General features: G+C 37.3%; 1 protein-coding gene across 7 annotated transcripts in view; it reads right to left on the reverse strand.

Annotated features, from left to right (window-relative positions):
* Positions 1-282: 282 nt before the first annotated feature.
* The window catches only part of LOC125242243 (NADPH oxidase 5), a 58639-nt gene continuing 40851 nt past the window's right edge, over positions 283-18070 (reverse strand). For all 7 annotated transcript variants that reach the window (XM_048150987.1, XM_048150981.1, XM_048150985.1 and 4 more), the window contains exons 3-24: positions 12198-12292; positions 11579-11690; positions 10773-10870; positions 10407-10527; positions 9890-10040; positions 8248-8458; positions 7536-7759; positions 7040-7228; positions 6504-6697; positions 6163-6299; positions 5821-6005; positions 5456-5567; positions 5210-5367; positions 4821-4944; positions 4259-4387; positions 3933-4030; positions 3549-3682; positions 3070-3180; positions 2733-2831; positions 2278-2472; positions 1446-1547; positions 283-1291 (exon numbers count right to left, since the gene is read on the reverse strand). In XM_048150987.1, coding sequence (XP_048006944.1) covers positions 1196-1291; positions 1446-1547; positions 2278-2472; positions 2733-2831; positions 3070-3180; positions 3549-3682; positions 3933-4030; positions 4259-4387; positions 4821-4944; positions 5210-5367; positions 5456-5567; positions 5821-6005; positions 6163-6299; positions 6504-6697; positions 7040-7228; positions 7536-7759; positions 8248-8458; positions 9890-10040; positions 10407-10527; positions 10773-10870; positions 11579-11690; positions 12198-12292 — 3075 coding nt within the window. In that variant the 3' untranslated portion in view covers positions 283-1195. The remainder of the gene's footprint in view (positions 1292-1445; positions 1548-2277; positions 2473-2732; positions 2832-3069; positions 3181-3548; positions 3683-3932; positions 4031-4258; positions 4388-4820; positions 4945-5209; positions 5368-5455; positions 5568-5820; positions 6006-6162; positions 6300-6503; positions 6698-7039; positions 7229-7535; positions 7760-8247; positions 8459-9889; positions 10041-10406; positions 10528-10772; positions 10871-11578; positions 11691-12197; positions 12293-18070) is intronic.

The raw sequence follows: 18070 nt of genomic DNA on the forward strand, positions 1-18070 counted from the left end.
TAGACACACTCACAATTACATTTACTGGAAACTAGATAATTACATTGACAGATTTTCAAGTTCCTTGCGTAATTTTCCATTCTGTATCTTAGAAAGTATGGCAACAAAAATGCTGGTAATAATTTATATTATTGCACAGTGCCAAAGTTAAATCAAACCTTAAAAAATTCAAATTGTGGATAGATAATATTATGTAGTTCGTTATACTCGTACCAAACGTAATTTTAGGTGTTAATATTATTGTATATTTCGATATTTGAAGTCAACAACATATGTAATTACATAGTTTATCACCGAAACAACAATAGTATAAATAATTATATTTGCCTCAATTTAAATTATTATTTATTATCTATACACGGAACTACCTAAGTTAAAAATATTAGAGCCTTGAATAGTTTGCTCTACACAATAGATTATGCCGACATTATTTATGGGATTAATTATGACGTCATCATCAGCGGAATATTAATATACTACTTATTTTAAAATAAATTAAATGTAATGATTTGATGATGTCGCTTAAGTTGCTAATTCTACACGATACACGATTCACAATATGTTTCTTTACGAAAAGTATAAAGAAACATTAAATTAATTATTGTAATAATTTGCATAGATCTAGTCCATTGTTTAATACCGTATATATTATTTATATTACTTACTTAAATAATTAAATGAGTAAGTAAACCAGATTCAGTGTCATCCAATGACTTATTTTTGAGTGGTTGGTATTAATTATTTTCTCACATAAAACATTGAAAATAGATAATATAAGTTAATCTATTTATGAGTCAGTCAGTGTAGGTAAGTATGTCATGTATGTATGTGCTTCTTAAGCCTGTTACCATAAAATTATAGAACACAGATATCTAATAGGCTCGATATCGATCAACTGAAACAAGGGATATGTTTTTCCATGAGACATAAGGTACTTTTTAGATCACACGTCTTTTTCTAATTGCAATAATTACATAAGGACAGGCAATCTCTGTCGCGGCGAGATAATTTCTCACCAATGTGCTAGCCTTACAGGGGCGGTATTCGAATTTAAATAATTATTAACTTCTTTATTGAATAAACTATAAGCTCAATACATATTTACATTATTAACCACACGGCATTTGCAGTTTTTAAGCAAGATTCGGCGATATTTGCCCGTATAACAGCACCTATAAAGCTCGATAGCTCGAGTTTAAAACACCTCCTTCCTGAAGCTGAAGCCGAATTGATCGCATTTGACGCGCAGTATGCGCGCGAGTTGTGGGGGCCCGCAGTAGAACACTGTCACCTGAATAAAACAAATGAAGAACAATTGATTGCACATTATTGAATAAAACAATCTTGGTCTAGACCAAGCTCACGACAGCTCACAAGATCTCACAATCAGGCTCACATATGAAATTAGGTAGCTTAAGATGCTTTATGGACGTCTAAATACCGACCTTTCCTTTCCTCTGTTCCTGTAGCTGCTGGAACACCTTGTCCCAGTTGGGGCGGCCTGCATTCGTGCGTGTCTTCAGCCCTGTGATCAGGTCACGTTTCTCCTGTAGAACAGTAAGTTTGAACTTTTAGTTACACAGCTTTTGTTGATTATTACGAAACAAAAATAGGATCTACGCATCTGTCAAAGTGGACATATAACTTTGCACCTTGAAGCAGTAGTGTAACGGGCACAAAACGAGCAAAACGCCATAGACCCCTAACCTATTATATGGGAAGAGCCTCAAAATAACCAAGCTAAACAAATGTAACTTCCTAAAGACAGGCATCCCACATGTAGGTACATACATAGGCTCCATTTAGTGGTAAACCAGACATACTTTTTTTTCTTGGCTTATTTTTTTTGTAATTATGAAATTACTTATGTAAATAATTTATGTGGTTACCATGAATAAACTATTGAATCTGAATCTGAATCTGAATCTCCATTTAACATATAAGACAAGCGCTTTGTCAAATTAAGTGAGAAATTTAATTGCGCGCTCCCGGTTTATCAAAAACATATCCAATATCCAGGAGTCTAGTATCTTAAAGAACTTATTTCCTTATCCTTCCTATTCCCATAAGGTCGCAAAGCATAAAAATCCATGAACCTCTGGCCTAGCCTTAGACGGGCTTCAAATCATCCAAGAGACAAACATCGACTCCAATCACCCTCATTTCCGGAATTTGCTTCTGGCCTCGGGAACTGTTCTAAGCCACTATGACAATTTCATTAGAAACACAATAAAATTATTGTGAGACTCGGGTTTCTAATTAAGGTAAGTATTATACCTTCTCATGAAGCAAGTCCAGCGCCAGCTGGAGCCCTACAGCCTTCATGTCGCTCCTCTGCAGCGCGCTGGTGATGTACATGTGCATCTCGAGGAAGCGCGCGCCGCTCTCCGCCTGCTCGATCTCGAGTTGCGATAGAAGCGACACAAACCACTCGAAGGAGCGCTGCTCGCGGTTTATCCAGAAGAAATCCACCTGAAATTTTAAAGCAGTCGTCGGTTGAGCCTATTCCTAGAAGATGGTAAGTTGCTGCATGACTTGACACTCAAGAGCGTATGCTTTAAACAGCAACGGGAAAAAAAGATGTAAAAGAACGTCTTAAGATTAACATTATAGTTTACCGCTTCGGAACTTATAGAATCGTCTTCTATTTCGTCATTAGAACTAAGAAGTCTAGGATGAACTAGATGCGTAAGTTCTATTGACCAATGGGAAAGCAACAACAAAATAGTTACCTTTCTGAGGTTCATGTTGTTTTGTGCGATGTTTGAAACCCATTTGTGATCGCAGCGAGGACACACGTTTCGCGAGTTCCAGTACCGGTACATAATGGCCTGTAAACATTTAAGAATTCAATAAGTTCTGGAAATGTGAGAGGAGTAATTTAAGCGTTTTCCCAATTAGGACTCAATGAGCCAGCTGTATCGACTAAGATGGTAGTAAAAAACAAGACTTTTCTGTCAATTATTAGCTGAATTATTACAGAAACCAGTCTCATCACACCAGTTTTTTGAAGCATTTGAGCGCTCCAGGGATGCAGATAGTGTTAGGAAAATAAAAGAAACAGTAAACCTGTAAAATAGAAGCAAAGGGAGTGACTCCAATTCCCGCAGCAATGAGCGCAGCGTGTTCTGCACGGAATATGTGCGAGGATGCTGCTCCATACGGCCCGTCAAGATAAATCTAGCAACATACAGGTGAATGTTAGTGCATATGATAAACGATAAGTAATTAAGTAGAACATGAATTGTTGACCAGTCAGAAAAAGTGGTGAGTTCAATCAATTTAACAAATGTGTGCTGCCCTAATTTGTTGATAGGAATACAAGAACAGCAATCGTCTTCGAAGAGAGCGGCAGAGAGAGAGAGTGAGGGGGCAGAAGTGTGACAGAGAAAGACAGCTACGATACGCTTACGAAGCGTGAGAATTGTGGCGTTGGTTCCCTACCATGATCATTCTCTTGTCCACTCGCAGTCGCACTAATTTCGTTATAACGCTAAACAACATAAGTAGGTTGAGTAAGTCTTCGTATTGAAAAACTTGGTATGTACCTCGAGGGGCTTCCCTACAGGATAGTTGGCGAAGGACTCAGCCGTAGAGGCCTCGCTAGGGCTTTGCACGGTGATGGCGGGTGGACTCTCCAGGTCCTTGTCAGGAGACAGGCTCTTGGATAGTCGCCGACGAGCTGAACAAAAAACAAAGATAGGTATTAGGATTCAATATAATATTTTTTCATTTTATGGTAATTGAGTGTGATACGAATAATTTATCAGGGTACTCCATGCATCAGTATCTCAACATCAACCCTTTGATCGTTATTATGAATCTTGTTGAAATCATAATGCATGAAATTCGATATTGTATTATCGATATCTGACTTGATAATAGTGCGTATTTATTCACATATCAACTTTTATTTTGAGAGCTGTACTAACCGACGGTGAGTATGCTCTCGTTGGATCGGCGGCGCTGTTCACAGCTCTCCAGGCTTGGCGTCTTGAACGCGATGATCGTCGGCTTTGTGCGCATATACCTACGAATTAAAATGACTAAGCATGACACTTAATGTATTTTTACATACATACATACAATCACGCCTGTATCCTATAAAGCGGTAGGCAGAGCACATGAAACTACTAAAGCTTCAGTGCCACTCTTGGCAAGTAAGGGGTTGAAAGAAAATGAAACTGTGACATTGCAGTGACAGGTGATGTATTTTTTCTTATGATTAACAGTGTCTACAATTGTTCTGGATACTGACCTGAAGCTATGAGCCAGCGCCCGGTTCTGCGGGCTTTTGTAAGCAAGCCCCAGCGCAGCACGGCGAGCGCTGGCCATGGAACCGATGTCGAAAGACCGTTCCGACTCAGAGCGTGGATAGTCCTGCAACCTGCAAATGTAAAAAAAATGGTTTATTTCCAAATTAAACGTAGGTACACAAAGTTACATTTTATACTGACCCCCACACTATCTACACCACATCATCACACTAATCGTACGGTTAACAGAAAATTTTTACATAAGCGGCATAAGACAACAATATTTTTTCTTCAATCAATATTTTAAGTAAGGTATATACTTTGATTGATCTTTCGCGATCATTTCTTTAACTCATCTGCCTGATATTTGAATTCAGCAGCGGAAAAAAGATTTGGGCCATGATTAAGTTGCTATCTGCTAAGTTTGTGCAAAGTTAATATCGTGGGTACGGTCCAATCTTCAATCTCTTTGGTAGATATAATATAAGAAAGACCTTTAACTTGTAATCGTGACATCTACGAAATTAAGAAAACCGACATTGAAGTAATCTTGAAACTACTTACGCTAATAGTCGTTGCTTATTCTTGTCTTTGTTATGGACGTCGGGCATCGAGCGAGATTTCTCCAAATGCTTCATTGGCGTAAGGTTAAGCAGCGTTGGGCGGCCGTTGGGAGAAGGTGACAATGCTGAAACATAAAAAAATATTGTGGTATTAACTTATTAAATGTAATTGAAATGGCAAAATCAAAAATAGAATTACTTGAATTTGCTCGTCTTTATACCACATTGACATAAGTAACCATAAAATATTTTGCCGAAATTTAATGTAGGTTCCCTAATACTTATTTACCTATTGAATGTAGGTATAAATCTATTAAGCGATTAATTTATGTTCGATTACAGCAGTAGTTTTCGGCACAATTTACTTCGTAGGCAACTATAAAAACGTACCTTTAAAATCCATTTCCCTGTCTTCATCTAAAGTGAAACCCTCGTTGGTGTACTCTTTCACTTCTGGCGAAAAGTCAACTGAGCGTTTCTTGCCATCTCCAGAAGAACCTTTGCGTTTACTTTTGTTACTTTGATTTGAACCTGTTCTTGTTACTTTCCTGTGGGAGGAAATAAATGAATAATATATTGAGTACATAGGAGTCTTCATAAATTAATAGGTTGACTACTAATGCGAGTATTCCTTACTCATGCTCAGCGGGTACTTCTCCGGCGTGCAGCTTAGCATGTTCCTTCTCGAAATATTCATACAGCGTGTTCGTCCACTGACCAACGCCTCGAATGTGCAGCCAGATGTAATCTGTAACATGCAAGAATTATAATTACAGTGTGTTGAACTCGATTAAATTGGAGTCAGTATTTTAGTGGTACCTAATGTTATTTCTTTAGGACCAAATTCCGTCCAAAGTTCTATAAATTTCTGAAGAATCATGACTAAATAATTCATAATTGATAAAACATGCACTTATTTGTGTGCGTATTACGTAACCATGCTTTAAATTTTCTATTATTATTCTAAATGTTTATTATGCTTTAGAATACAAAAGAATTACCTTCTTGATCAGGAGCGCTGCTGATGGTGAAAGGATGCCACTCGTACCGCGCTATAGCCGGTATGTTGACGAACACGTAGTCACCCGCGTGGAAATCGAAGAGAGGTGGTCTGCGCACCACCAAATGCGTCACGCGCGATGGCAGCAGGATCCCTGAAGAAATGTATGTCTTGCCATGGTTTGACCTGGAACCAGAAAAGTAATTTAATTCAAGACTAGTGGAAAAGGTGCCTACCCTGATGATAAATCGCCTTTTTTCAAAGATCCTAACAGGCTTTCATTTCTGCTCATTAGGTCACAAATATTAATGTATGTCGAATGTCGATGTAAATAGATACTTACCTCATTGCAGCTAGCCGGATAATTCTTTCAGTGACGTATAGCGTGCCCGGTAGAATAAACCACTTCCAGAAGTTGGGTGCGTGGAACAGAAGGAGTAGCCAAAACGGCACGTACAGGAGATGTGTCCAGTAGAAAATCTGAAAGAAATAGGTGAAAAAACTAAGTAAGAAAATAGATGAAGTTGGAACTAAGTACTGGTTTTTAATCAGAAAAAGCTCTTCTGTTCCTGCTAAAGATCTTTTGGAGTCGAATGAGAAAATATGGCTTATGGACATTTTTATGTCATCAAACCGAAAGAGAAACATGATGATAGATTTTAGGAGACTAATTCAGATTTTTACTTCAAAGCTGCCCCCTCTGCGAATGAAGGGTTGACTGCAGATACACATGACCGCAAGGATAACCACTAGCGCGAAACCAGTAGGATTGGCACAGCCGTGCACCAGTCCGAAGAGGTGTGGGCGCTCTGTCAGCAGCCACTCCCAAGTTGAGAAGTTAGCCCCGTTCAGTTTCGGGTCATTTACTACTATCAAACCTGGAAAAACAGAGAGTTCTCGTAAGTAAGGCTGCTAAAACCTAAACACAAAATTTTGTAATAGACGTATAAGGTAAAGATGTAATTTTAAAAGCTTCTCGTTCCTGATTGACGAAGTAATCTAATGAGGCACTCCCCATGATGTTTCTGTTCCATATATGGAGCAGAGAAATAAATTGTGCCAGGAATTCTAGGCGTTCAATGGCCAAAATAGTTTATAATTCCTATAAAATTTATTTTCTTAAAGATACCTAACTACACTCGTGTGTGTGCAATTGTGCTTATTGCGAAAGATAAAGACGAGCTGGTGGAATGATCAAGTGTCTACTACAGATAACTTACTGAAGTTGCAGATATGCATGAACGTATGTACAACGCTGAAGATGCCAATGAGCACGCCGGTGAGCTTGTGCAGGTAGATGTGATGGTCGAGCGGTAGGAAGCTGCTGGCGCCGCGCACGCGCAGCTGCGTGATACACAGCCGCAGCATCAGCACCAGCACCCATGCGCAGTTGAAGTTTAGGCATTGACCTGGGCCATGGACATTTGACATGTGAATAGACCATGCAGCTAACCGTTTCTGTGCGGATGACACGAGAGGCCTGTCATCAAGGTATTTTGCGTGTGGTGTATGACACGCAAGTTGTTCGCCGCCACAGCGTGAAGTTTTCGAAAATGGAACACACAACGAATCGGTTAAATAATATCGGCTATAAGTACCAACCCTTGAAAATAAGTTAGACTGCAGCCTGCACGTTGGCAGTTGAATTTGAAACTTATAGCTAGCATTGCTTTAGGGATTCCTATGAGAGATATTGAAAATTAAATGTATGCTTACCGCAAGCTCTCGCCATAATAACAAAACCATTCGACCCCTGATACTCCACGATCCTAGCGATGAAGAGCCCAATGTTCACTAGGAAGAACAAGCCAGTAAAGATGAGGAAGACATAGTTGTTCTTGAAGTAAGGGAGTGAGAGCTGGTAGGGCTTGAGAGCTGAGAGTCGGTGGCGGAGGGACGTGCGCTGCGGCTGAGTGGCGGGGACCAGCCAACGATCGATGCTGAAAATGACAAAGAGATTAAGTACCTAGTCGATTAGATTATGAACGAGTACTCAATTTGGGAGGTATTATGGATAATTTTAAATAATAGGATTAGTTTCCTACAAACTTCTTTGAAAATACATTAGCACATCCCATTGGAGAACAAAGTAATTGTCAAAATTAGTAATTACGTGTTCATGGCCCATGGCAAAATATCAGGATAAGGAAGAAGAAGGAGCATCTGATATAGGTGAAAACTAATCTAATAGACAAACTATACTGCTAGCTACTGATAGACAGGTTATGCAGCAAGCCCACTTGTCTGTCCAGCCGCCCCAGCAGACGAAGCTCTGCACCTGCACGTGATGGCACCTCTCTGTTCGGCGTCCGGGTCTTCAAATATGGCCATCGTTAGCTCCAGCAGCTGTTGCTTGCTGAAGTCATCCCGTCCTTACCAAGTATCACTACTGACCTAATAGATTCAGATTGACAGTCGGATTTCTGACCTGATTGATAGATTATGTAGCAAGCCGCCGTGTCTGTCCAGCTGCCCTCGCAGCGCCTCGTATGTGATAGCGCCTCTCTGCTCAGTGTCAGCGTCTTCAAACATGGCCGTCGTTAGCTCCAAAAGCTGTTGTTCGCTGAACGTCATCCCATTCTCCTCCATACACGCTCGCATCACATGCTGAAGCTCTCGGTGCTGGATGAGGCCGTCACCTAAAAGCAGATATAGGAAAAAATGTAAAAACAATATACGCGGCCGGAGCCGTTGTTTGGATCAATTAATGGATAATTTTTTGAGGTATCTTCATGAGAACCTTATTACGGGTTTACCCTTGAATCGCCGACAGACACTTGTTAGAATATTATTTCAAAGACAACGTTTCAAATAATTTCATTTCATCGACAGTTCATATCGTATAACAATCGACACAAGTAAAATCAAACCGTAGACTTTTACTTCGTAGATAAGTTATTCCGAGTATACATTATATCGCAGTATTTCATTTCGTGTTTTTTCATTTCATTTTGTTTTACATTAAATACAATTCATTACGCATAATATTATTTCAATTATGATTTCTTCTAAAATTTTACAATGTACAAACTTTTTGTTTGGTCACAGTTCTAATCTAACCTAAGCCTACTTTGAAAAAGGTTTGTTGTTGTGTAGGGTCGCAGTTCTAACCTAACCTAAACCTACTCTGCAAGCCGTATGTTTCTGTGTGATCACAGTTCTAACCTAACCTAAACCTACTATATGCATAGACCGTTCGTTGATGTGTATAGGGTCGCAGTTCTAACCTAACCTAAACCTACTCTGCAATACGTTTGCTTTTGTGTCAATCACAGGTCGAACCTAACCTAAACCTACTCTGTAAACTATTTGTTTATGTATGTGGTCACAGTTCTAACCTAACCTAAACCTACTCTGTAAGCTGGTCGTTTTTGTGTGTGGTCAGAGTTCTAACCTAACCTAAACCTACTGGTACTCTAATATAGGATTTAAGCCAATGGTCATAGTTTAGTTATGGACGTATGTGATGTGCCACGATAAAATCGACAATTTGAAGTTTCCTAGAATAAAACATCTATAAATGTGTAGTACGACAAATGAAAAAGTTTTGTCATAATATCTACGTCGAATAAATGAATTGCGATGTTTGAAGTACTTTGAAATGAATCAGCGATGAAGAAATATTAGTTGCATAGTATTTAAGATAACTAAGAAATTTTCAAATAAATAGTAGTTAAAACAAAATTACTGGAAACAATTTTACTCGAACTAAACTTTCGATGATTTGTTGTCGATGAAATGATATTCGATGAAAAGTTTGTCGGCGAAACAAGGGTACACCCTTATTACGAAGCTTCGAAAAGGTTCAGAAACATGCAGTAAAATACATGCATCGTGTGCACGTGTGCACTGGCGTATAGACTAGTGATAAAGTAATTTCCACTTCCGAAAACAATGAACTTGCCATCATGCTAGTAATTTCCACTTCCGCAAACAATGAACTGGCCATCTTGTCCTCAATGGACGGCAGCGATGAACTCCTGCAGCCATATCGCATCCGAGTCGTCCTTGTCGAAGATTTATGAATGAATATCCAAGTTACTTCAGTATAACAATAAAAATGAACTGACCATCCTGATCGTAGACTTTGAAGAGGAATCGGATCTTGTCCTCATGTGAGTGTCCGGCGAAGCGATGGACGGCGGCGATAAACTCTTGCAGCGATATCGCGCCCGAGTCGTCCTCGTCGAAGATTTGGAACACGCGCTCCGTGAAGAAGGGCTGGAGTACAAAACAACGTTAAACAATTCAAGTTAGACGTACCTAATAAAACTATAAATATTATAGTCATTTGATTCCATTATTGGCAGCATTTTATTTTATATTAACTTGAAAAAAATAAACCTTCGAAATACAAACTGTATTTCGGAAGATTATTTTCTTTCAGGTTTTTAAATGATCGGCAATGATAAGGAAACAGGATTAAGTAGGTAAGTATCTACAGGCTTCCATCGTTTTGAAAAACAAGTCAAACGAAATACTAGAAGTTGGAAAGGGCTCAGTCTTCGTCTTCGTATGAAAATAGAGAATATTTTTTCCTAAAAGTACCTAACATAAAGATATTGATAAGTTGATCGAAGCACTTACGTTTTTGGAGACCAATATCTTCTCGAACTGTTCTCTGGTGATCTCCTTCTGGTCCCCTACCGTCTGCCGGAACAGTTGCTCAAGTTGGTCCACACTGGTCCGGTCAAAACCGACGCGAGGTCTGAAAAGAAAATATCAGATTGAAACTCATCATTATATCTAATTCAATGAAGTACCTAACAAATAAATGTACCTACGTATCATGGTATTTTAATATTGTTACAGTAGATTTGCGCCCAACCCCAACAGATGTAAAGAAATGTTTTGTACAATGTGTTGAAACAAATGAATGCGACTGTACGTAAAATAAAAATGGCGAACCATTATTTAATTCAGAATAAGAATAATATAGATGTTTGTGGTTACCGTGTGCTTGATACTGTGGATAGGAACTCCATGATATCGTCGACGGTCGCGTAGCCGTCACCATCTGTGTCCACCACCTTGAAGAGTCTTGCGGTCACCTGGAATATGTATTAGGTACAGTCACGGACTTTAATTGTTGATCCACTTCTAGCTCATTTTATACTGGAACGTCATAGCTTAACTATGCTTAACTGTGAGATGTCCAGTATAAAATGAGCTAGAAGTGGATCAACAATTAAAGTCCGTGACCGTACCTAATTACTATTTTTTTTATTCGATAGGAGGCAAAGGAGCACAGAGGTCGCCTGATGGTAAGCGATCACTGCCGCCCATGGACACCAGAAACCCCAGAAGGATTAAAGGTGCGTTGACAGCCTTAAGATGGGTACGCTCTTTTCCTGAAGGTTTGAAGGTCGTATGTTTGAAAAGTATTTCAAAACCTCAAAAATACTTAGGTCACTAATTTATTTTCTAGCTAGTTCTTTATTTGATCAGGAATATATTATGTAACCAGGAAGTCTCCTAACTTCAATTTTAATAATATAGGTAGGTATTCTCCAAACCATTTCATTTGCTTGTAACTAAATACGCGAATATTTAATATTTTATTTAATACCAAAACCATACTAATATTATAAATGGGAAAGTGTGTGTCTGTTTGTTTGCCCGTCTTTCACGGCAAAACGGAGGGACGAATTGACGTGATTTTTTAAGTGGAGACTGATTTTTGTCTCTTTCTAACGCGAGCGAAGCCGCGGGCAAAAGCTAGTAAATAATATATTAGAAAAAAAATACTGTATACTAACCAGTCTGTTCCTCAGGATCAGCTGGAAGGTGTCGAGGTCAATGTGCTCACTGCCGCATGTTAAGTAAGCAACGCTCTCGATGTGCTCTATTAGCTCCAACTGCTTCTCTTCACTAAAAATATTGGCATACGTAAGTACCTGGACCTTCCTTACAGGTGACACAAAAAATGCAACAACCATGATCAATGTGATAAAGTAAAATCGAAAGGCCACCGCAAGACCATGGCGAACTGGACAAGCTGTAAGTATGTACCTAGTTTATTTAACAATTAATATAGATATTGCTTTATTTCTCTAAACCAGTAGCAGGCAAATTGTATTCATTGAAGGTCAAGATTTTACGGAATTAAATTTACACCAAAGATGTATTTTTTCTACAGCTAGCCATATCAGCATATCACACATTAGGTACCCAAGTATATATTTTGAAGGACCGGTGGCAGGCCGGTAAAATCCCGCGCGGGCCGTACTACGCCCACCACTGATGTAAATAAGGTATGTATGTACTCGTACTTAGGAGAATTCTTTAGAATTGATTTTGTAGCTGCGGGATGTTGAAATTAAAAATTCAATTAACTTTTGTATTAAAAAAGCATATGGAATAAGGAATTTAACGTACGTGAGTCTTGCCTTCAGGAATTCTATCCAGTCGGTCTGCACCAGCTCATCCTGTCGGTCCGTGTCGAAGAGGCGGAATATGCGCTCCAACAAGTCCTGTAACATCACACTCTTATGAGAACAGATATAAAACTGGTTCCACAGTTTAGTGTTCCAATTAACACGAGAACTGATCTTCTAATCTAATAAGACAACACGAATTAATTAATTCAATTTGGACAAAACGTAAAGGTAAAATCATTAAACACAACATAAAACAAAAATATTCATTCACGCGTGCCACGCGCGAAGAGAAACAGTAGGTATTTAATTAATGTTATACAATAAGCAAATTATACTTGTAAATCAATGTTTTCACGACAATTTTAAGGCTTTGTTCTGGTCTTTATTACTTCTGTGAAGAATCCAACGCGATACCAAAATCAAAACAATCTCAATCTGTCAAATTTTTGTTGGGTACCGGAACAACGCAATATAATATTGGAATGTTCCCATATTTTCAATCTACCCTAATTATAATTTAGCAACCATGGGTCGACCGATATTAGTAGACAATAATATAAACATTGAAATTAGGTCAAAGAGTATAACATGATTCATACTATATATCCATACTAATTTTATAAATGGGAAAGTGTGTGTGTCTGTTTGTTTGTCCGTCTTTCACGGCAAAACGGAGCGACGAATTGATGTGATTTTTTAGGTGGAGATAGATCTGATAGAATTAGCGCTGAGTTGTCAAGTTTTTTGATATAACAATGATTCAATCTATCGAATGCTGTTCATGCTGTGATGGCGCAAAAATGACAAAAAAAAATTGACTATAAACTGCTCAAAAATCTTTAAGAAAGTAGAATTAAAGTTGAAATTTGGATTGATATCAGAATAAACTTAAGATGTTTTTAGATGTAACAGTGTGTCAATAACAAAATATTGAAGCCGCGAACACTTCGGGCGATACGAGTAGATCTTGTCTACATTTACACCTACAGCCACACTCATTGGGCGGTTAAGCGCGAACTGGGTTAAAAAATCAGGGGTTTTTATTTTACCTTACCAACGTACTTATAATAATAACGTGTACCAACTCATCTACTTGTTGTCAAAAACACATTAGGTATTGCATTGTTTCAACTTTTTTATTGTGCCTATCATATTATAGTTCTTATGTCTATTAAATATTATATAACTATTGGACCACAAATCTTTCTTGAGAAGAGTTATTTTTCTACATGTTATAGACTGTCAACCAAATCTTGTCACTAAGAAAAGGCGGCAAATTTAAAAAATCGCGGGCTAGTTAATGACAATATGGTGGAACACTAGTTTTGAAAATCGGTGGAAATTCGCGAGTCATTTGTATCTTATCTGTGGAAACCTCCACCCTACCAAAAAGAGAAATAACTAGCATATATCCGTCCCTTTCTTATACATTATCTAATTCGTAAGGAAGTAAAGGATGAGTATACGCGTTTCATATGCTTTTTCTATTGTAAACTTGGTGAAACCGCCATTGTTTACATTTTATATTTTGATTGAAAGTTTGTAATTACGGTTTTTATAGAAAACTGTATAAAATCTTAATGTGGCTATTGAAAAATTTACTTATACTTTTGTGCGTCTTGTTTTTGGCAAAGTTTAGCTAAAAACTGATGCCGTGGCAGGCATAATAATGTTTCAGTGATGTGAAGAGGTTATAATTTTATTATTGTACATGCAAAGTGAAGCGAATTATTCCTTTGTGTTAAAGGTATAAGAGAGAAATGGATGTCAAGAAATCTATTTATAAACAATATACATCAATGTTTTACATAGCTGGACCCTAATAATACGTTTATTCAGGAACACGATATTGATGCGTATAACATTTTCCCGCCAAAGGATCTTGAAAAGATTATAAAGGTACGTACCTACTTAAACATCTAGCAATTATATTAAAGATGATCATTATAACTTACTTTATATTTAGACGGATTATCGCTAAGTTCTTACGTACCCTTATCGTTACAGGTTTACAAGAACCTCGTCCAAGAAGAAGCAAAAAGCAAAGAATGAAGAGTACCTAGCCTCTGATGTTAATCTGCAAATTTGTACAGTTACCTATTCTTACAACATCAACAGCGTGTAAAAAAGAAATAAACACCAAATTAAAATATATCATGTGTTTAATTTATCAAAAATTTATTAAGAATTGTACAAGTCACATAATATATAGTCATAGTCATAGTATTTTATTCAATAACAATATGTACATCCTGGTTACCTTACATAAAATTAAAATAAGGAAATTATATCTTGTTTTCATCCTTAATGTACGTACGCACAAAATTATTGGATATAAAGTAACACGCAAATAATGTAATGTATCACATTTCTCTCGACAAAAATAAAACTCCTACAAGATGTGGTTTAGGATTTTTCACGTTTTTATATTTGTACACTTTTCCACTAGAATCCAATATTTATTGGCCGCATAATCAGCTTCTGTGTTGTAATTGTTTAACTTCATAACGAAATCTATAAAAAACATCAAAAACGAATGTTTCATTTGGATCCGACTACCATTTCAATTCCAATGCTGCAGGCCCAACGAGCCCCTTGAAAAAAAAATCTGTGGCTGTTCGACGTACATTGCTGGTTTTTGTTCGTTTCATAGGGATACCATACTTTAGTTTGATGTACATTGCTACTGCCAAAATTTGGTTGACAGGCTAATACGTGAGTGTCCCGTTTAAATTCGAAATAATCGAAAGCAACTTGGATTAAAAATACGTACCTACCATATTAGGTATAGGTAACATAAAACTCACGAAAGCAAGTTATGTTAATAAACGTAAAGAAATTAAAACAAATCGGTTTAAATAAAACATAATCCTATTACATTTAATTTACACTGCCAGTGTCATTAGCTCGAGTTGTTTTGCGTTTTTTTGCCAACACGAGATCGATTTCTAATACCGTTTATCGTAAGCTCGGTTCTAAATTAATCTTCATGCGATGCTAATTAATCCTCGCTGCGCAAAAATATGTGAATATTAATTAGATCAACTTTCGGTTTTGTCATATAACCAGCTTGGTACAGGTATACACAGTATTTTACAAGTCTTGAAATCGGTACAAAAGGATTACCTTACGGTATATATAAAAAACCGGCCAAGAGCGTGCCGGGCCACGCTCAGTGTAGGGTTCCGTAGTTTTCCGTATTTTTCTCAAAAACTACTGAACCTATCAAGTTCAAAACAATTTTCCTATAAAGTCTTTATAAAGTTCTACTTTCGTGATTTTTTTCATATTTTTTAAACATATGGTTCAAAAGTTAGAGGGGGGGGACACACTTTTTTTTCCTTTAGGAGCGATTATTTCCGAAAATATGAATATTATCAAAAAACGATTTCAGTTAACCCTTATTCATTTTTAAATACCTATCCAACAATATATCACACGTATACAACCCTAATAAAACATTTTTTTCCACTTTTTATTTTTGCACTTTGTCGGCGTGATTGATATACATATTGGTACCAAATTTCAGCTTTCTAGTGCTAACGGTCACTGAGATTATCCGCGGACGGACAGACATGGCGAAACTATAAGGGTTCCTAGTTGACTACGGAACCTTAATAAAAAAGCGGGTCTGAGACGACTGAGACACATTACATAAATTAAGAAACCTCAGGTACCTAATCAAAGACATGAGGATCATTTATACGAAATTATTGTATTTAAATAACAAAACTAGCTACAAATGAAAAAATCGGTTCTTTATTTGTGGATCGGTCTTTTCCCTTCTCACTTACAAAATCATAATACTTATATCCATTTTAGAAGACAAGTAGGTATTTTTTAGGAATAAGCACTAGTTTTTTAATTATCTATGGAATGCCACCAAAATATATAACTTAAAAGTTAGGCTAAGTAATGGTTGACTAAATACACTGTTCAAATTTCATTAAAATATATTTAGAGTTGCTGAATAAAATCAGTAAAAAAAATTGCTCTGCCGCCTCTGACATACGGATGAGCCTAATTGACTGATGAACTTTAAGGATTTCGTTGTTACTATTTAGGGTACGGTACCTAAAAAGAGATAATTAAATTATTTGAAAATTGTGGAGTAGGTATTCTATCTCTGCGAACTGACTAGAATTTGAAATTATGAAAACTACTTAAGCTTGCTTATAGTGTCATAGTTTTTACGCGCAATGCAATAGCATTTATTTTCAATGGAAATTGACTTCAGAATAAAGGCCCTGACTCACTTTTGCTCATGAAGTTATATCACACGCGGATCCAGCCCTCGCCCTTTGCGACCCACACGCGTTCGCGACACACACTAGTGCCGTAATAAATTGGCGACGTGGCCCGATACGATCAGCATGTCACGCCTAGTCTATTATCTTAGCGACCAACTGCTGCAGTACAGTCAGTACCATAATTTGCTAAGTTACCAAAGAGAAAAAGGGTAAAACCGATTCTTTATACAGACGTAATCTTAAATCGTAAGTAGGTAAAAATATTTTCAATAATGTCAATATCCAGAAAGAAAAGTCCAGAGTTTGTATGAAAATCTGGTTTCGGGGCGGGTGTCCCCTTTTGTCTTGAAATAGTGCTCTTTTCGCTACGTGCATGACTCCAAAGGGTCATCAGATGTCATAAGATGACGTATATTTGTGACAATCAGCGCTTCTGTCATGACGGTACCAATAGCAGACCTACGATCCCATTTCGATAGTGCTTACATCTCACGAGTCTGTGTTACATTTTATATGCATTATTCGAATCAGGCCGTCCGCTTAATCTGTCATCATCAACCTTGCGTTATCCCGGCATTTGCCACGGCTCATGGGAGCCTGGGGTCCGCTTAGCCTGTGCTTGAATAGTTTGTACTTGGTTACTTCTGTAGCCGACTGTTCGTATAATATACCTAAGTTCTTACACCCTTCAACTGAAAAGCTGATTTCGCTTGGCTTGAGTTCTGAGCGTTTTCAGTCGACCCAGTTAAAGTGTCAATGAGTTAGGTTACCTTGGGTTTATAAGGTTAAGCTTCTACATATTATATTTATAGGCGTTTGTATATAATTGGTGCGTGTACATGATATCATGATTAAATTATTGTTCTCATTAATACCAGTAGTTAGGTTGGCTTCAAGCATAAAGACTGAAAATAGCAAACCTACTTTTAGAACGGTAAATGATAAAAACAAGAGTACGGTGGTTACTAAAAAGATACAATTGGTCGTCGTTGAATATTATATAATTAAATATACCTATATGTCACATTACTGGATCTTATTTCGGTCCCGTACGGTATTTTTAATAGTATAGGTAAGAATGATTTAATACTGGACTGACAAAGCCCATACAAAAACGCGTACCCCTGAAATGCATGGGCCTTTTAGGCTTAAAACTAGATGGCGCTGTTTCGCAGCCTGAAAGTGGCCAAAATCATATTTTCCCCAAATATTGTTGCTTGTTTTTATTTTTTATAAGAACAAATGACATATTTCTTTATTTAAAAATCATGATATCACGTCAATACACATTTTGAAAAAAATAAATTTGTAGGCATCATCAGTGTAGTTATGATAGTATTTAATAGGTGGCACAAAAAAATCGAGGTATGCGATTCTTAATATGAAGTATGTAAATCCTATATAAATAATCCTCGGTTTAGGTATATTATTTTACAGTATGTCTAATCAAAACACTAAACACAAATTCCGACCTACCAGCTCTTCCAAATTTTCAACTCAAGTCATTGTAAAAAATTACAGAAGAGAAAAAAAAGTAGACTTCCACCCCTCGTTTAAAATTACAAATACTTAACTTGTTTCTAATGCTGTTTACGTAAACTATGTACAGGGTATGTAGATT

Source organism: Leguminivora glycinivorella, chromosome 2, assembly GCF_023078275.1.
Source record: "Leguminivora glycinivorella isolate SPB_JAAS2020 chromosome 2, LegGlyc_1.1, whole genome shotgun sequence".
NCBI classification, from domain to species: Eukaryota; Metazoa; Arthropoda; class Insecta; order Lepidoptera; family Tortricidae; genus Leguminivora; species Leguminivora glycinivorella.